The following is a 20,678-nucleotide window of genomic DNA, read 5'->3' as shown; positions in this document are numbered from 1 at the left end:
AGCCTCCTCAGGACAGGTGTGGAGGAGGAAGTGGCTTAGGGGTGTGGCTGGGTCTTGGGACAAGCTCTGTAGTCAAGAAGCCTGGGGAGCGCAAGTATGCAGGAGGATCCCGGGGATCGCTTCCCCCATTCCCAGAGTGAGATCATGCCCTCCAGCTCTTCGGGGTCCACCAGGAAGTCCCCTCATGGGCCATCCTCATCCAGGCCCTCCCACGGTCTTACCTTTGCCCTCTCTAATCGCTGGGATCTGCTCCCGGCCTCCATGGCTGTGTTTAAAGTCCACCTCTGGGGAACACAGGCTGACTGTTCCGATAAGCCCAGGCACGGGGCTGTGTGTGTCCCCAGGCTTCCTGGGACCCTGGCTGGGGTGGGGGGGACGAGCGCAGCGTCCTACTGGCGTGCAGGATGAAGCTGCCCTGCGGCTTCTTCCTCCTGTGGCTTGGCCTGGCGGGCAGCCTGGCTCAGAGCGACCCCAGCCCCAAGGGAGAGGAGTCTTACTCGGACTGGGGCCTTCGGCACCTGCGGGGCAGCTTCGAGTCGGTCAACAGCTACGTGGATTCCTTCATGGAGCTGCTGGGAGGCAAGAACGGAGTCTGCCAGTACCGGTGCCGATATGGTGAGTACCCCGGGTGCCTACTCTGGGGGGATGGGGGAGGGGGGTTGGGTCACATCTGTCCTACACCGGGTAGGCCAGGTTGCCAGACTGAGCGAATCAGGTGTAGTGACATCGGAAATCCACGCAGACAACAAATTCCTACGAGGAGCCTGGGGTGACATTTGGGATCTCGACCCTCCCGATCGATTATGATTGATCTGAAACTCAAGGCCCACTCAGCCTCCTGGGAGTCCTCGCAGAGGCCCTTTATGAGTTTGCTGGGAGGCTGGGCCTTAAGAGAAGGTAGTTAGCAGTGTGGAACAGGAGGGCATGGTGAGAGGGACCTCGAGGTCTCTGAGATGCTCTTAGGGAAGGAAATTGAACCTGGTGTTCAATTGTGGAGATTTTGCCTGCCTTCAAACAACTCCTCCGAATCCTAGAAGCCCGAAAGGACTCTTTCCGCCGCAGACCTCTGACTGGCAGCGATTTGCCTAGACTCTCCCGAGGGAGGGGTCCCAACCCTGACCCACTCAGTAGCCTCAGACATCACTGCTGCCCACCAGGGATCCCAGAGCTAGACACCAGAGGCAGAGTTGGGAACTGGGTTGGGCACCCATGCCTACCTTGGGCGACTTGCAAAGCCAGCTTGCACAGGAGCTAGGCAGGAGGCTGGCTAGTTTGGCCTTCGCTCTCCTAAAGAGGCCGGGAGCCGAGCCCCTGCCTGGGTCTGGCAGCTCCCACAGCAGCTGAAAAGCCTTGCTGGGAATTTTAACTCAGGGCTACTTGCCAAGTGTGTGGTCCACCACTGAGCTGCACCTGGGCCTTCAAATGCTCTTCACGAGCACGCAGCACACGCCTCTGAATTTGGTTTATGCAAATGCCCCGCAGGAGGCTCGCAGGTGGAAATGCCAAGTCTATTTAGCCTAGCGGGGAAACACGCTTGGGGAACACTTTCTCAGCGGACAGCACTAGCTTTCCAGAGACACTCAGAACAGCTGGGACGTACATGCTGCATGGCCTGCACCTCTGGCCCTCATCTTTGGGGAGAGAAGAATGGCGTCCTTGCTTACTAAGAGCGGCCAACCAGGAGATAATGGTTAAACCAAAGCATTGTTCTCAGTAGGCTTAATGTCACTGAGGCACCTGCAAAACCGTGCTTCAGCTCACCAGGAAAACGTTACGGAGTCAAATCCTGGGCCCCTCAGCCTCATATTTACCCAAAGCTGGGTGCATAAATGCAGAGGCCCCATCACCTCAGTAAACCGCCTAGTTTCCCCTGAAGAGGCAGCAAAGGGTTAATACCTGCCATTTGAATCAACACAGACAGTTGTCAATAATACCCAAGGTTTAGCAAACATCCAACGCCAGGGCTTCTTGTCAAATTGTGAACCCAACCCTGTTCTTCCTTCTCTAGCAATGGCATCAAGAGACTTGAGCCGATTTTGGTTGGACAGCCTCTGACTGGGAAGGGCCAGTCGACTCCCCATCCAATCTCGGCTACTGGGGAGGCTGAGACAGGACAGGTCGAGTTCCAGGCCAGCCTGGCTACATAGTGAGACCCCTGAGGTCTCCTCTCAGCCCACCTCCCCCAGAAAGGATGCTTAAACATCAATCTTTTAAAAAAATTTTAAATCAACAAAAATAATAGTGGATATCTATGGAGAAAACCTGGTGCTTTGATCCGTTGTGGAAAGGTTTATCAGCTGATTATCACATCCACTGGCTCTTACCAACTTTCCTTCTATTTGTCGTGAGACTGTTAAAAGTCTATTCTTTCGGTGGTGCTCAGAGTGTGTTGCTTTGCCTACAGCTGTGTGGAGACGCTTGCTGGAAATAATCAAGGGAGGAAGGGCTTATGTTTCTCCTCAGGATTCCAGAGATCTCTGCTTATCGAGGGGGAAGGCAAGGCTGAGGAGGAACTATGTATGGGTGGAGGGAGCTTGAAGTGGAGGCTGATTCACCAGGCAATGTTGGGAATCAGAGATAGCCAGGCTGGGTGTATCTAAGGCCTGATCCTGGACAGCAACTTCTGACACACAGACCCTCTCTCATCTTCCCCAGACACTATTATCAGCCAGAAAACTGACACTCAAAACCTGAACCTGTGGGGAGCTGTGTGTGTGTGTGTGTGTGTGTGTGTGTGTGTGTGTGTGTGTGTGTGTACATACTCATATATATGCATGGAGGCCAGAGGAGGACATCCATGTCTTGAATGATCATGCTTTGCCTTGTTCCTGGAGACAGTTCTCTCACTGAATGTGGAGCTAGGCTGGCAGTCCAGGAAGTCACAGCCATCCTGTCTCTGAATTCTTACAGCCCTGGGGTTACAGGTGCATGAGCAGCCGTGCCCAGCTTTTTGCATAGATGCTACAGATTTGCCCTCAGGTCCTGATGCTGCACACCAAGCATCCTTACCCACTGAGGCTTCTCCCCAGTTCTCATGGAACATTTTAGGTTCAAATCATAATAGAAATATGCAGCACATTGTCATTAGCTGTGATCATCTGTACAGCAGATTACTAAAACTTACTCCTTCTATGAGCCCCTAGACCAAGATCTCCTTTTTCTCAATCACCCCTCCTCTCAGGCTTTCTATACCCTGTTTCTCTTCAATTCTGTTGGATATATACCAGAAGTGGGGTTGCTGGCTTGCGTAGCAGTTCTGTTCTTAGTTTTTAGTTTTCTTTTTTCAGTTATTTATTAGCTGCACAGTTTGCAAATCCATTCTCCCTGTTCCTCTGTTGTCTCGGCTCCACCATTACTCCTGCTGCGGTTCCAAAGCTTTTCACACTAGCAAATCTCTACCTTTTTAAATATTTGTGTCTCCTATAATCCAGGCGAGCTTCAAACTTTCTATGTAACCAAGGATGACCTTGAATTTCGATCCCCTTGACTCCACCTCCTCCAATCTCCTACTGAGATTATAAACACAGGCCAACAAGCCCAGGCTTACTCACTGAGTACTGGTGCTCAAATCCAAGGATCCAGGTGGGCAAGCACTGTACCACCTGAGCCCCATTCCCATTTTTGTGTTCTCTAGAGATGGTTTTATCTGTCTGAAATTTCACAGAACTCAACCCACTTGTGAGTTTGCCTACTTTCCTCACAAAGGACTTTCTTACAGCTTTCACTGGATTCTCAGAAGCCCGTGAAAAGAAAAAACACCCACAGATTTAGGCGCCAACAGGTTGTCTCGGTGCTGGGGTGATGGGTCTCCCAGTTTGCTGAAGAAGGTGGTCCCAGGATTTGGGGCTCTGGGTAGTTAAACAGATATGGGACTAGGTAGACCAAGACAAGTTGAATCAGGAAGCAACTTAATCTATTTTGGTGCTTGACATGAAAAGTCTATGTGTTGATGGAATGGACACTATTTTGCTGTGCCTCCCATCAACTCGCTGCTCATTTGGGCACTCCTGGAGGTTGCCAGGAGTATGTGCACAGTGCCCTCGCCGGCCCCTCAGGGGAACCAGCGTTGTGAGGACAGCCTCACCCTCCACAAGAGACATTCTGTGATCTGTGATCTACCTTTCTCCCAGTCTTTTTATTGACCGAAATGAGAGAGGAGAAATGTTGGCCAAGAGCACAGGACTCGTGGCTGGAGGCGGCGTTGTTGCGTGTCGGGGCTCACTCTTCCCTGAACCTCCCTCCCGAAGTCTCTCAAGTGTTTCATGATGTCAACTTTGTTTAGAAGGTTTGGCGTTTTATGAGATCAAACTTGTCAAGCTCTTTATGGCCTCTGACTTTTGCATCTTGATTAGAAAAGCATCCTCAGTTCAAGACCGTAGCAATATTCTCTGATTTCTTTTCCTGTGGAAACAGCCACAGCTGATGCATAATAAATGAGTGTGGCTGTGCCCAATAAAACTTCTTTATGGGCACTAAAATTTGAATTTCATATCATTTTCACACGTCATAAAATATTATTCTTGTTTTGATTCCCGCCTCCGATCATTAAAATAGATGAAGCCCATTCCTAGTTGGCAGGTTACAAAAGGCTGGCAGCCAGTGGAGTTACCATTTGCCAAGGAACTAGAGTTTCAACTTGTCAACCACACCAGGAAATGAATCTCCATGTCAACGTAGCTTGTTGCTGATGCCTAGGCTCAGAGCGTCAAGCCAGAAAGCACAGCTCGAGGCTAGGGTGTGTTATCTCTGCCTAGATTTAGCTGTCACTTCCAATAAAACTCTCTCTCCGAAGTAGCTTCCTGCAGTTCATACCCAACCCTGCCTCACCAGGACTGCAGGCAGGATGGCCGGTCCATCATCTTTCAAACTGGCACAGAGATTTCTCCTCTGTGGTTTCTTAAGTGCAAAAAGACCAGGGGTGACTTGGGAAATGACCAGCATCTGCAGCAAGCACCTTCTCCAGCACTCATTAAAAAGATGCCTTCGGGGGCTGGAGAGATGGCTCAGAGGTTAAGAGCAACACTTGCTGTTCTCCCAGAGGACCGAGGTTCAATTCCCAGGACCCACAGGATGGTTCACAATCATCTGTAACTGGTCTCCAAGGGCACTGGGCATACATGTGGTATATAGACACACATACATGCAGACAGAGCACCCACACATATACAATAAGAAACAACTTAAGAAAAGTTAAAAAACGCATTGTCTGTGAATTCAGACATTAGTCTCTTTAAGTTTTCTCTGATATACAAAAAGGTAACTTGTGTAGAACACTTGAAAAGGGACAATCTGAAGAACAGGTAAAAGACCCCCCTAATCTTAGGAGACAACCACATTGAATTATATCACACAGCTCAATTGTTTGCCCATGTGACTCAATTAGTGATATCAGATTCTGTTCCCCATTGTGATACACTCACACACCCACACACCACCCTCTCTCAGCCACCCACACATACTCACTCACGCTCACTCACACACACACACTACCCTCTCTCACCCACCCCTACACATACTCATGCTCACACATACACACAACACACTTTCTCTCTCTCTCTCTCTCTCTCTCTCTCTCTCTCTCTCTCTCTCTCTCTCACACACACACACACACACACACACACACACACACACACACACACGCGCGGCAGAATGATAAGAGAAATCTTCAGGGACTGGAGAAATGGCTCAGAGGTTAAGAGCACTGGCTGCTCTTCCAGAGGTCCTGAGTTCAATTCCCAGCAACCACATGGTGGCTCACAACCATCTGCAACATCTGCTGCCCTCTTCTGGTGTACAGGAAGAACACTGTATATATAATAAATAAACTTGAGAGAGAGAGACAGAGAGAGAGAGACAGAGAGAGAGAGATACAGAGAGATACAGAGAGAGACAGAGAGAGACAGAGAGACAGAGAGAGACAGAGAGAGAGACAGAGAGAGATACAGAGAGAGACAGAGAGACAGAGAGAGAGACAGAGAGAGAGACAGAGAGAGAGACAGAGAGAGAGAGACAGAGAGAGAGAGAGACGGAGACAGAGAGACAGAGACAGAGAGACAGAGACAGAGACAGAGACAGAGACAGAGAGACAGAGAGAAATCTTCAGAAATGAAGAGAGGGCTGGAGAGATGGCTCAGAGGTTAAGAGCATTGATTGCTCTTCCAGAGGTCCTGAGTTCAATTCCCAGCAACAGCTTGGTGGCTCACAACCATCTAGAATGAGATCTGGTGCCCTCTTCTGGTGTGAAGACAAATATGCAGACAGAACATTGTATACAGAATGAATAAATCTTTAAAAAAAAAAAAATGAAGAGAGCATGAGAAGATAATGGCGGGCAGAAGCAGACGCTGGGGGATCCCGGACTTGGGCCTGAGAGCAGACAGGAGCTTGGAACCGAGGTCAGGGCTGTCTAGTGTCAGAGAGAGGACAGGTAGCCTGCACCTGAAGAACCTGAACAGCTGCAAGGACTTGAGTGTCTTCATTTCCACAGAAGTTGTTCACAATCTCAGAGCGTGGGAGGCAGTGCCATGCTCTAAGTGCTGCCGTACAAGCGTGAACACCTGGTTATGAAGACCCGGGTTCAGATCCCAGCACGTGTGGGAAAGCACCTGCGTGAAAGGGGCCAGAGGCACACACCCGGGCCTGGTGGTGTGTGCTTCTAATCCCACACGGCAGGGCGGAAACGGGTGAATTACAGGCACCTCCTCTCACATGATAACACACACCCACACATATATACCGCACACACACCACACACACCACACTACACACCACACCACACACACACCTACTCTCCACACCACACACACCACATTACACACTCCACCCACAGCACCACATACTGCACACCAAACACACACCACACACACCGCACTACACATACATACACACCACACACACACCACTCTCCACACCACACACACCACATTACACACCACACACTCCACCCACAGCACCACACACAGCACACCGAACACACCACACACACACACACACACACACACACACACACACCCCACATTCCATACACTCCACATGCACATACCACACACATACACACGCACACACACACACACACACATGAACTCACCCACATGTACAAAGAGATTACACAGTCTCAACCCCAATATTACAAGTAAGAATCTAGATGCTCCCATCTACTTAGTGATGAAGGTGAAGAGTGTCTACCTGAAACATTTCCAACCCAAGCACACTTCATACACAGGAAATGATCACTGTTTACCCAGTATTTAACTGCAGCCTGAGGAGCCCCGAGCTGAACAGTGACTGTAAGGATTTAACTAGCTTGAGACTTTCGTGGTCATGGTAAAAGCATTTGTGGAGGGATGGAGCATAGATCAGTGGCAGAGCACACTCTTACAGTACTCGAGGCCCTGCTACAGTTCTAGAACAATCGCCACCAAAAGCGACTGATGGCTGATCTGTAGCTATACACCCGGGACACAAGAACTGAGGGGGCGGGGATATGGCTCAATAGTTAATGGTACCCTTACCTGCCTGTATCTCCAGCTCCCAGCATGTCCCAAACCTCTGGTCTCCACAGACATCAGCATGCACGTGCACATACCCCTTCACAGAGCCACACACATACACATAATTAAAAACAAAAGAAATGTTTTAATTTTTTTTTAAAAAAATTATATGTATGTGTATTTGTGAGGTATGTGCACTTGAATGTAGTGCCTGCAGAGGCCAGCAGAGGGTGTTGAATCCCCTGGAGCTAGAGTTACAGATTGTTGGAAGTCACACGATTTGGGTGCTGGGAACCAAACCTGAGTCCTCTGCAAGAGCAGTTTGTGCTCTTTACCACTGAGCATCTCTCTTGCCCTAAAATAAATCTTTTTGTTTTAAATAGTTCTTATTAAAAAAAAATTACATTCCATATCAATAATCTACCATGGGAAAAAGTCAATCAGCATTTAAAATGTGACAATTAGCCATCAATGGTGGCACATGCCTATGGTCCCAGCATTCAGGAGGTTAAGGCAAAAGGATTCTGGGTTCAAGGCCAGCCTGGCCTGGGTTATATATAGTGAGACCCTGGCTCAAAAAACAAAACAAAACAAAAAACAAAAAAACCAAACCCAAACCAAAGCCCAAACATAACCAAAACAAACTGAGAATCAGCATCCCCAAGGACTAGAAGTCATAATGTAATATTTCAAATTATTGAATAAGCAGAAAGTATAGTTTTACAAACAAAAACCTAATGAAAAGTGAATGCTCAAGCCTGGAGGAAGGAATCAATAGAATTCAAATGAAAAATATCACTTGTGAAAGAAAAACTTCAATGGGTCAATTAAACAGATTAGTCCATCTAAAGAAAATTAGTAAATGGAACAACATAATTCAGTATTTTAAATTAGACCCAGAAAATATATTTGATAAGGCATGCCAGAATTCAGGAGAGAGAAAAAGTAAAATATGAAAGGGAGATTAGTACGTATGGAGATATATGAAGGCTAGAAAGGAAATACCAGCCCAGGAAGAAAAAAAGAAGGTGAGTGGGGCAAAGAAAGTATGTATACAGCAACTGCAAGTTTCCCAGGAAGCAGGAAAAGGAGAGATCCCCCTTCTAGTTTCCCTGTAGTAAAGAATAAGGATGTGGGGAGGTTGGAACCATTGAGCATTGCTGCTTAGAATGAAGGATAGTACTGCTGTTAGGGAAAACAGTGTGTGTGTGGGGTCCTCAAAAAATTAAACACAGGGTCATCACACGACCCAGAAATCCTACTCCTCCAGTACGGCTCATCTCTGCCATACACACCCTAGAGAAACAATTTAAACCGGGAGGACTTATCTTGGCTCACGGTCTCAGAGGGATTGGCAGTTCCCTGTGGCAAGGAAGGCATGGCCGAGCTCATGGAGACAGGAGCGTGTGGCAGAGGTTCCTTCTGCTCTGTCACAACAGGAAGCAGTCAGGTCAAGGTTATGTGATGACTCCTCCCCGCCCCCAGTACAATTGAACTAGCTCCTTTGACACATTTGCAAGATCTTAAAATGATTCTCAAGCTCCATGAGCAAGTCAAAGCATCCAGACTGTCTCCTCCGAGTTTCTGAACACCGGGTGTTTGTTTTGTTCTGTGGTCAGTGATGCTCGGTCTACACCTGCCAAGACTCCCTAAGCTTCCTTCAGTAAAGAGTCAATCTCTTTGATGGCAAAGCATGACACCGATTCTGTCCGTGTGTGACCAGACTGTGCTGCTCTGAATTGTGGGGTGTGGCCCCACACTGTCTGGAGGAGATAGTTCAGTTTGTAAAAGGGTGAAGTGGAATTTTTGGTGACCTCCTCCTCATTACCAATCTAATGTGAATATCTTATGGGGGACAGTGATATTTAAAGGAAAAATGGAATGCGCTTTTAGGAAATTTTTGTTTGATGAATGAATGTCAAATGTTTGACTTCTAAATATTTCTTCTACTTTTCTCTTTTCTTCCTGCTAGGAAAGGCGCCAATGCCCAGACCTGGCTACAAACCTCAGGAGCCCAATGGTTGCGGTTCCTATTTCCTGGGCATCAAGGTACCAGGAAGTGTATGTACCACTATTATTACCTTCTTTTTTGTTGTTGTTGTTTTTTTTTTGTTTTTCGAGACAGGGTTTCTCTGTGTAGCTTTGCGCCTTTCCTGGAACTCACTTGGTAGCCCAGGCTGGCCTCGAACTCACAGAGATCCACCTGGCTCTGCCTCCCGAGTGCTGGGATTAAAGGCGTGCGCCACCACCGCCCGGCTATTATTACCTTCTTGATTGATGTGTTTTCGAGTATGAGCAATCCAAGAGCTACGATCACTGATGGAAGCGATCATTTATGGAATCCACTCAAGCAGTGTGATTTGGTATTTTAAACAAGACTAGGGGAAGGGAGACACTTGAGTTCTTTCTCTCAAGGCAGACACTTGAGTTCTTTCTCTCAAAGACTGCTGTCCCTCAGCTAAGCTTCTGGTATTCGGGAACTTCAAAATCACCTCTATAAGCATTGGCTACGATTTATGGCATCAAGATACAATGTAAAGATGACTAGATGACGTTGACTTATTTAAGCTGGTAATTCATTCCCGCGATGGACTGGAGCGGCTGGTACTGGCCAGAAAGAACTGATTGTTATATTGGCTGACTTCTGCAGGCAGACTTCCTGTTCAAAGTATCAGATCAGCAGAGTCTGGAGTTTGACGCAGCTGCTGTTTACTGAGATTTGTTAGCACACCGCTGACGCTTTCTCAGACTGTCGGCTTCTTCTAGGAGCGAGCGATGACTTGATCTCCTTGAAAGTTTCTTGGGAGGGTCTGGGTTTTGTAGAGTGCTTGCCCCAGATGCATGAAGCCCTTAGGTAGTGCCACATAAACTAGGTGTAGTGGTACATGCCTGTAATTCTGGCATTCCAGAGGTTGAAACAGGAAGCTCAGAAGTTCAAGGTCATCTTTGACTACACAGTGAATCTGAGGCCAGCCTGGGCTACACGAGACTCTGTCTCAAAAGTTAGGGGTTGGGTTGGGTGATAGCTCAGTCAGCAAGCGCTTGCCTTGCAACCAAGAGAACCTGAGTTCGGTCCCCAGACCCCACAATAAAAAGTCTGGTCATGGTGACACTTGCTTGTAATGTCAGTACAGCCAGGTGCCTAGGGCTCCCTAGGCAGCAAACTAATCTACTTGGAAAGTTCCAAAGATGCACCCTGACTTAAAACAAACAAACACACAACACAAGTATTGGCACCTGGGAAATAATAGCTGAGGTTGTCCTCTGGCTTCCATTCAAAAGCTCACACACACACACACACACAAACACACACGAGAGAGAGAGAGAGAGAGAGAGAGAGAGAGAGAGAGAGAGAGAGAGAGAGAGAGAGAGAGAATTCATAGGTTGCCTTTGACCTGCCCTTTAGAAGAGAGGTTTCATATAAAATGTAGCTACAGGTACATCAGTTATGATATTGAATTGTGTCCTGTGTGTGTATGTGTGTTTGCATTATGTCATGTGTGTGAGCAAGGCCTTGAGTTCAGTCCCCAGTGCTTCCAAAATCAATCAATCAATCAATCAATCAATCAATCAATCAACCAGTTAATGCAGTACAGAGGTGGTGCATGCCTTTAATGCCAGCACTCAAGGGGTAGAAGGGGGTGGATCTTTGTGAGTTCAAGGCCAGCCAGAGCTACACAGTGAAACCATTTAAAAAAAACAAACCAACAAACCAACAAATGGATTCACACTGTTTAGAAGTAGTTCAGGACTCTCCCATGCAATCCAGTGGAGTGGTAGTCATTACACTTTAGCTATGGGCAGCTGCCTTGTTGTAGTGTGGTCAGACAGAATCCTTCACCTCAGGCATCAGACAGCCTATCAAGACTGTACCCAGTCTGTGCCCCATCTAAAGAGCTGGGCTGTCTTTAATGTGATTTTGTTGTTGTTTTGCTTTGCTTAAGGGCATTTTAAACAGTGGAGTCCTTGTTATGTGCCTTGGATTAGTAAGAGGACCTGAAAGGCACTAGGTGGAGAGGCTCTCTAATCACTGATGACACTCCTCACCCATCCCCTGAAAGCAGATTTCACCATCTCCCATCCACATCCCAGCTCCCAAAGCCAGGTGTGGAGGCAGGAGGATTCACTCAAGGCCATAATGAGTCTGTGGCCAGCCTGAGCTACATAAGAACCTGTTTGGAAAAACTAGCAAGCAAGAAACCAAGCCCAGATTATCAGGAAACTGCAAAGGTGTCTAAGATGCCCTCCCTAGCACTAAGCTCACCTGCTCTGTGATCTCCTACACCACTGAATGCTCTCCTGCATCACTAAATGGGCTCATGCACTACTGAATGCTCTCCTGCACCACCAAGTGCTCTCCTGCACCACTGAATGTGTTCATGCACCACTGAATGCTCTCATGAATCACTAAATGGGCTAATGCACCACTGAATGCACTTGTGCACCACTGAATGCACTCATGCATCACTGAATGCACTCATGCATCACTGAATGCTCTCATGTACCACTGAATGGGCTCATGCATCACTGAATGCTCTCATGCATCACTGAATGAGCTCACACACCACCGAGTGTGCACCACTGAATGCACTCATGCACCACTGAATGGGCTCATGCACCACTGAATGCACTCATGCATCACTGAATGCACTCATGCACCACTGAATGCACTCATGCATCACTGAATGCACTCACGCACCACTGAATGCTCTCATGCACCACTGAATGCTCTCATGTACCACTGAATGGGCTAATGCATCACTGAATGAGCTCACACACCACCGAGTGTGCACCACTGAATGCACTCATGCACCACTGAATGCACTCGTGCACCACTGAATGGGCTCATGCATCACTGAATGCTCTCATGCACCACTGAATGCACTTATGCATTGCTGAATGATGCATCACTGAACGCTCTCATGCACCACTGAATGGGCTCATGCATCACTAAATGCTCTCATGCACCACTGAATGAGCTCACACACCACCGAGTGTGCACATACCCATGTTTTTATTTTTTGAAACTATCTCCTCCTTGCTCAGGATTATGTGGTAACTCTAACTCAGAAGGCAAAGCTATTTATCAATTTGGCAAGTAAGTTTTGTTATGTGGTGCTGAGACTCAAACTTGGTACTTCAGGTACTGCCAGTGAACCAGACTCTAAGGCCGGCAAAGCTTTTTCCATGCACACACATGCTTGCCTGCCTATGTATTCATGTATGTTTCCTGCTAAAACCTTTGACACACTAAATAAACTCACTTGTTAACCTGCTCATTCTCTCTTTCTGCTCTGAGTCTACTTGAATTTTATTATATCTCCTCTTCTTCCTCTTCCTTCTTTTAAGACAGGGGCTTATGTAGTCCAGGCTAGCCTCAAGCTTGAAATGTAGCCTGAGGATGACTTTAAACTCCTGCCTCTGCCTCACAAATGCTGGGATACAGGTTGCCAGGCCTGGTTTATGCAGTTCTGTGGATAAAACTCAAGGCTTCATGCACGTTAGGCAAGCACTCTCCCGGATGAGTCACATCCCAGGTCTATGTACCCTCATTTCTCATGAAGCTCTCAGTCTTCCACTGTCCCCACAATCCCTGTGTCCTAACTGTGTGATGCTCTCCCATCATATGCCACAGTTGGTACAGCTGTTTACAGGATGCTTAGTGCGTGCCATGCTGTGCTCTGACGTCATTCCTCTCGTGGTTGGGCACTTAATATCCTGCACCCCATTTTTCTCCCCAACTCACATACACCCTTAAAATAGTGCTAGAGATGACAGGTCCTTGAAATGCCAGCCATGCCCCAGTTACTTGAGGCTGAATTGTTCAGAGTAGTCACAGAATCTTTTTCCTCAGCAGACTCTCAGGCCCAAACGTAAGGTTTGAACCACATGTGAATCTCCTGGTGCCCTGCCATCATCTCGATCGCCCCTCTGGTTTCTGTTTTCATACCACATCTGGCTGTGGATTTGAAAATAAACTAATCTCACAAAAGGAAAGATGAAAAAAAAAACATAGGCTAGAGTCACATATGAAGCTAATAACAACATCAAAATTCAGCATCCAATGACTCGGAGCTGCTTCTTCCGAGTCCTTGGTGTGTCTGAACGAATCTAATGTGTGGCACACCCTTGAGAATTGGCTAGTTCATAGTGAGGTGGGCAGGGTTGCCTCAGGTCCTGGGTCTAAACGTGGCGCTCTCCTGCTTCCCTTTTCCAGATGGACCTGGGCATCCCGGCGATGACCAAGTGCTGCAACCAGCTGGACGTCTGCTACGACACCTGTGGTGCCAACAAGTACCGCTGTGATGCGAAATTCCGATGGTGTCTCCACTCCATCTGCTCCGACCTCAAGCGGAGCCTCGGCTTCGTCTCCAACGTGGAAGGTAGGGCTCTTAAGGACACTTCCCCGGTGGCAGGGAGTTTTGCTCCTGTCTTCACACTGGGAGCCAGGGCGCCCTTTACGGGGAGAGATGGTCAGAACGTGCTGGAAAGGCAGAGGGAGAGTCCAGGCACTGTTTCATGAAAGGTTTTGCTGTCCACGTACTGCTGGCACCTTCCCTGCTGGAAAAGGCCACAGCAACGCTTCCACGGAATAAAAACCTTTCCTTTAAGACTGGAGAAAAAGCGTCCACGCCCCTGTCAAATAACTTTCCACTCAGTAGTCCCTCTCTATAGGACCACGTGGTTTGGCTAAAGCCCCTTTTCATATTTGCTTTCACTCTGGGTAGGAACTTTAAAATCCTCTTCTGTGTGTTTCCAGCTTTCTGTGGGCTTCCGGATAATTATTTTTCAACCCTGCCTAACTACTGAGCACCCAGCTCCAACTCTGTAATTTCTTTTTCCTAATTTACGGTCCAAAAGGTTTTAATCTCTCCACTTCTGACGCCAGAACATGATAACCTGGTATTAACGTTCAAAGCTCCCAGATGGGAAAGGTTGAAAACCAGGGTCCTGTGAGCCACAGAGATACCAACTGTGGGAGCAATCTTGGATGTGGCTCATAGAACCGTGTCTAGAATATGGGAATATGGGTAATGAATTGGGCCTTGTAAAAGGGAGAACTCTATCCTGTGTCCACAAAGGGTAGGAAAGAACTGTTGTTGGTGTAGCTTCAGGTCAGGTGACCGCTCTAGGCCAATGTCCTATTGATCTTTCCTTGCTAAGTATCTTATCGCTCTCCCACTGGCCAGGTTACTGTAAATTCCGTTTTTATGTTCTTTCCAAGTGAGGGCCAACCCCTGGGACCAACTACATTTTAATATCACCTAAATCTGACAACCTCTGCCTACAGTTGAAGCCACTTGAAAAAATTTTTTTTCCCTATAGACTAAATAAAACTCTGGAGTTCGGCTTGCACAGCTCTTTCTAGGTCGGCCCTAGGCGACCTCCTTAGCATCATTCAGATGTCCAGATCTCCCTTCAGACCCCCACACTGAAATCTAACAGGGTTGAAGGCCCGGGCTTTCCACCCTTAAGTTCCTTCTGCATGAAACATTCTGAGTATGTGTTGGTGGTACTCAGACAGTGTATCTGAGATGTGTTTTACGTATGATTTAGCTCTTTCAAATACTAGTTGAATACGTCTACAGAGTCGCACGCTCAACCCCATATTCATCATCTCCCAAAGAAATCTCATAGCCATTTCCCTCCAACTCCTCTTGCTCAGCCCAAGGCAACTATCAGTCTAATTTCTACCTCTATTGATTTGCCTATTCTAGACTTTTTATATAATGGAATCAAAATACATGGATCTCTGTGACCATTTTCTTTCATTTATCTATGCTGTGTAACAGTGGTTCTCAACCTTCCTAATGCTGTGACCCTTTAATACAGTTCCTCAGATTGTGGTAACCCCCACAACCACAAAATTATTTTTGTTACTTCGTAACTATAATTTTGCTGCTGTTATGAATCAAAATATAAATATTCATGTTTTCCAATGGTCTTAGGCAAACCCTATGAAAGGGTCATTTGACTCCCAAAGGGGTCTCAATCCACAGATTGAGAACCACTGATGTAGAACGTACTGGAAGGTCATTCCTCTTTATTGCCGAATAATAGTCCACTGTGTGTCTTCCCATGTCATCTTTATCTGTCCATTGACTGATATTTGGGCTGGCTTTGGCATTAATACTGCTACCATGAACACTGACATATGAATATCTGCAGGAACCATGTTTTCATTCTTTTGCACATATATACATATATAAGAAATTGATGGATTATATGGTTAATATATGTTGAATTGTTGGATAACCTGAAAAATTGTCTTCCTAAACAGCTGTACCATATTATATCCCCCCCAAACCTCCAGTTTCTTCACATCCTTGTCAACATTCATTATCATTTTTGTCACGGATTCTTGAGTATCTCCCTGACAACTGATGATGTTGAACATATACGTGCTTATGAGATGTGTCTATCCAGGTTCATTACCTTTTTTATTTGCTTTTTTTTTTTTTTTCTTTGAGACAATGTTTCTCTGTGTAACAGTCCTGGCGGTCCTGGAACTCACTTTGTAGACTAGGCTGGCCTCGAACTCACCGAGATCTACCTGCCTCTGCCTCCCGAGTGCTGGGACTAAAGGCATGTGTCAGCACCGCCTGGCTTTTTTATTTGCTTTTGACATTGAGTTCAGAGAGTCCTTTGTTTCTTGTCCTTTGTCAGATGAATGATTTACAAGTATTCACTGCCCCACTTTGAGACAGGGTCTCCATGTAGCCCAGGATGATGTCAAACTCCCAGATCCTCCTGCCTCAGTCTCCTTGGTCTGGAGATACAGGTGGGCACCACTACAGCAGCTTCTACTCGGTGTTATTATTCTGAGGCCCAGAAAGTTTGAATTTTGAGTAAGTTCAATTTATTAATTTTCATCAATGGTGTTTTGCTGTCTTATGTGGTAACAAAGCTTTTACCTGCCCAAGGTCAAAAGCACCTACTGATCTTTTCTTCTAAGAGTTTTATTATCTTAGCTTTTGGTGTAGGGTTGTGATCTATTTTGCGGATCATTTGTAGATGGTGTGAGAATGGGGTCCACTTTCATTGTGTGGGTACCACAGCTGATTTAGTACTGTTGTAGGAAATACCATTCTTACCCACATTAAACTGTAAACAGTGGTCTGGCGACTTTTGACCTGATTCTATTCCACTGACCTGTGCCAGCAGGAGTTGGGACAGCCCTGTGTCCCTAGCTCCAAAGCGTAGCAGTGAATCTGGAAGATAAGATGTGTGCTTGACTTGCTCTTCATCCAGATCTCTCCAGACACTAGATTCCTGTCATTTCTATGGATTTTCAGGATTGGCTTGTTAATTTCTACAAGAAATGGCAGGTGTCATTCTCAGAGCTTTGTTTGAGTCTGTGGATAAATTCCAATATTGCCACTTTTACAAAATTATATTTTCCGGTACAAGAATATGAATGTCTTTCTATTTGCTTATCTCTCCATTCATTTCTTCCCACAGTGTTACCACGTTCATAGTATAGGTCTTGCACTTTGTTTGGTCATTCCTTTGTGATGTTACAGTAAATGGAACTGTTTTCTTCATTTTCTTTTTAAAATTTTAATTTGTTTTACCTAATATATTTTTATTTTATGCTATTGGTGTTTTGCCTGCATGTATGTCTGTGTGAGGGTGTCAGATCTTGGAGTTACAGACAGTTGTGAGCTGCCATGTGGGTGCTGGGAACTGAACCCAGGTCCTCTGGAAGAGCAGTCAGTGCTCTTAACCGCTGAGCCATCTCTCCAGCCCTTGTCTTATTTTTCACATGTGTGTTCATCACGAAGACCATGTGAAGGTCTCGGGACAACTTTCTAGTGTCGGTGTCCCCGGCGATTCTCCTGCGCTTGCCTCTCACCTCGTTCTAGGAAAGCTGAAATGATGCTGTAAGCCACTGCTCCAGCTGTTGTCTCTGCTTGTGTTTGCTACAGACAGGGTCTCACTGTGCAGCCCTGGCTGGACTGGAACTCGCTATGTAGACCAGGCTGGCCTCGAACTCAGTGATACACCTGGCTGGGGTTGAAGGTGTATGCCACCACTCCTGACTCCAGCTTTTTCACATGGGCTCCAGGGACAAACTCAGGCTATGTCAGGCAGGGGCTTTTACCCCCTGGGCCCTTTCTCCTGCCCTTTTAATTTTCTTGACAGATGATTTATTGATGCTATACAGAAAGACAATCGGTTGGTTTCTGCCTATTGATTTATCCTGCGACCTGGCTGAATTAACTGATTAGTTCTGATAGATTTTCAGTGCATCTCTGAGTCTTTACATAAGATGTCACCAGCACATCCTTTCCCACTGTAATTTGAATGCCTTTCTGGCTAGAACTTTAAATTCCCCACAGGAGTGTTAGGACTGCATATCCTTGCATCTTCTCCCTGTCCTGCAGGGAAGAGGAATCAGCTTAGCTCTGAACACGAGACTGGCCCTGCGTCTTCCTAGGTGACCCCTGGCAGGTGTGGAAGTCATCCTCCTGGGTTGTTGAGCGTTTCTGTCATGGAAAGGGGTTGGAGTCTTTCTGCAGAATGTGGCTTATGGCTTTTATTGTATTGGTAGGTCATAGGCTATACTGATTTTAGTGTGTTAAACCAGCTTGCATTCTTAGGATAAGCGCCATGTGGGCATGGTGGGAATCCTCTTATGTGTTTCTGAGCCTAGTTGACTGGTATCTGTTGAAGATGTTACGTTTAGTCACGAGAAATACCTATGAGTGGTTTATTATTCCTCTGGTTTATCTGATTTTTGTTATCAACATAATATTGACCTCATAAAATGAAAGACATAATCCTAATTTCTGGAAGCATTTAGAAGGGATTGCTGTTAGTTCTTTAAATATCTAGCAAAAATTCCCTTGAAGCAACAGGGAAGTGGATTTCCTTGAGAGATGTATTTTTGGGGGACTAGCACTATTTCCATTTTCTATTTTATTGAGTCAGTTCAGCATGGAATTTCCATTTCCTCTAAGTTGTCTAAATTTCCTGGCATGTCATGGTGTCCCTTATGCTAGTGAGCCAGAGGTCTTTCCCTGGGATGCCTTCCCTCAGAGCCTCTTCTCCCAAGGGACAGGAACCTTTCAGCGAGTTCCCAGCCACCTTATGGTTACTGTCTTCATAGTGGAGTATAATTAGCCACTGTCCTGTTTGCCTGCTCCTCCTCTTGGCCCAAACTATGAGATCCTCGAGTTGGGGGATGATGTATTGTTTTCTGTTTATCTCTGGCACCCAAGAGAATGAGCCTGTCTCTCATACACATATTCTTCAAGCAGGAAATGATTGTGTACCCCACACTTGAGCGGGGCAAGCTATGGGAAACACAGTAGTATAGTCTGAGTGAGTATTCTAAAATCACGGTGGTGTGGGATTTCAATGACTTTCCCCAGGGACCGAAGAGGGGCTTTTCTGAAAGCGCCTCTCTTAAAGGTATGCTGGTCCTCTCACTTCTGTGTTCTGTCTGTCATCCTCTGGGGATCACCCGGGAAATGTGCTGCCTCACATGCTATGGGGTGGCGTCTGCTGACCTTCTGTCTCCGTTTGTCTTTTTCAAGCAGCCTGTGATTCTCTGGCCGACACTGTGTTCAACACCGTGTGGACCCTGGGCTGCCGACCCTTTATGAACAGTCAGCGGGCAGCTTGCATCTGTGCGGAGGAGGAGAAAGAAGAGTTATGAAGACGCAGTTCTTCTGGGCTTTGAGTGACACCACGACTCCGTTTCAGAGATGGCGGTGGACGGAAGGGCCGTCCTTTCTTCCAACCCTTTGGAGACTATGGGCTGGAGAAGGGAGACAGCAAGCCTCGTCCTTTGAGGAAAGTTAAGGAAAAGAGATGCAGAGGCTGAAGACTGTCCCCTCTAACACTGGTCTCCCAGTCAAGACTCACGAGCCTGGAAATTCAGTTCTCAGAACCGCAAGCAGATACCGCGCCATTCCTAGATCCGATCACGATAGTCACAAGCGAAATCTAGGGAAGCCCAAACATTTGGGAGACAGTGACTTTCCTCTGGCCCATGTTTCAGTTGCCAGTGAGCACCTCACATTTAATAAAGTGCGCTTTTTAGAAAACGTGAAGAGAGATGAATGAATTCCGTTCTCACCGATAGTTCTATTTCGCTTAACGAGAACAGAATCTGGCCTGGTAAGTTCTGCCAATGAGGATTCTCCCGGGGGGCTCGAGAGACAACAGGTGGGAGAGCGGAGGCCTGGCAGATGAAGGTGGGCTGGAATAGGTCCCCGAGGTTCCATTTCTCCCTCCAGTAGCCTGCCTCAGGTGGTATGTTTGGTCTGCCCTGGTTGGTATGCTCAGACTCGTAGCTGTGTGAGAGTCATTTGAAGATCTGAGATGGGTCTGGTTAGGGCTAGAAGACATGCTTGCAGCTGACAGGGAGTGACAGGCCAGTCCCTAAATTGTGGCCCTCAGTACTGACCATGGATTAGGAGTTCGTGTGGACCCTCTAAATGGAGGCAGCCAAGACTCTGTTTGCTGTTCCTGGGCCACCTATGACACTCTGTAGGTGTCCTGTTGCCCTGAGAAGGCCACCAATCTGGACCAACAAAGTCACACAGGCCAGCTTCAGTCCAAGGCCCGCTGTTTTGTGTGGCCATTGAGAACACAGCCACGGTCACTTTTTTATGTTTGTTTCTATTTGTTTAAAGCTGCTCTGACCCTGTAACATCAGAGAAAGAGAGGTATGACAGAGAGTAAAAGATCCCAAAGTCTGAAATAGTCACCACTGACCATTTGTAGAGAAGCATTTCTGTTCTCTGACCCCAAATTCCTACTTCCTTTCTTCCTAAATTCATTAAGTTCAACCAGAATTGTCAGCCCCCCACATGGTAATTAAAGAGAAAACGAAGGAACTGTTCATTGCAACCGCTTTGAGAAAGAAAAAGAAATCTTCGCTGATCATCTTATAAAGTCAGGAGTTAACTGGAATATCAAGGAGCAGTATTCAACCGCAGATAACATTTATCTTTGTAGTTTATGATATTTATTTCAATAAAACTTATTGAGCACCTGCAAAGTAAGAGTATGGTATAATTTGATACCTTTTCCTATTGTGTTACCTAACCAAAGGCACAGAGTCTCAATGTTCAGGGCATACGGGACCAAAATTCAGTTTTACTTATAGTTCAGTCCAGCCATTGAACCACTTACATGCATGCTGGCAATTTTTTAAATTGTTTTATTTTACTT

The 20,678-nt window shown here is 46.6% G+C and overlaps 1 protein-coding gene across 2 annotated transcripts; it reads left to right on the top strand.

Moving 5' to 3' along the window:
- The first annotated feature begins 404 nt into the window (after nt 1-404).
- On the top strand, nt 405-19,155 carry Pla2g12b (phospholipase A2 group XIIB). 2 transcript variants are annotated; one of them, XM_059244111.1, is made up of 4 exons: nt 405-615; nt 9,463-9,551; nt 13,708-13,873; nt 19,037-19,155. In XM_059244111.1, the coding sequence occupies exons 1-4, from the start codon at nt 405-407 to the stop codon at nt 19,153-19,155; spliced, it is 585 nt and encodes a 194-aa protein (XP_059100094.1). The 2 variants fall into 2 exon arrangements, with proteins under 2 accessions (XP_059100094.1, XP_059100093.1); XM_059244110.1 differs by having other exon boundaries at nt 19,034-19,155.
- Nucleotides 19,156-20,678: the final 1,523 nt, after the last annotated feature.

This window comes from Peromyscus eremicus, chromosome 16_21 (assembly GCF_949786415.1).
Source record: "Peromyscus eremicus chromosome 16_21, PerEre_H2_v1, whole genome shotgun sequence".
NCBI lineage: Eukaryota > Metazoa > Chordata > Mammalia > Rodentia > Cricetidae > Peromyscus > Peromyscus eremicus.
The sequence above is the reverse complement of the archived record's forward strand: the minus strand, read 5'-3'. Positions and strand labels throughout refer to the sequence as shown.

Coding starts and splice junctions, on each gene's coding strand:
- Pla2g12b (XM_059244110.1), top strand. CDS start 405: ATGAAGCTGCCCTGCGGCTTCTTCCTCCTGTGGCTTGGCCTGGCGGGC. Junction 9,552..13,707: donor GCATCAAGGTACCAGGAAGT/GTATGTACCACT, acceptor TCCCTTTTCCAG/ATGGACCTGGGCATCCCGGC. Junction 13,874..19,033: donor CTTCGTCTCCAACGTGGAAG/GTAGGGCTCTTA, acceptor GTCTTTTTCAAG/CAGCCTGTGATTCTCTGGCC.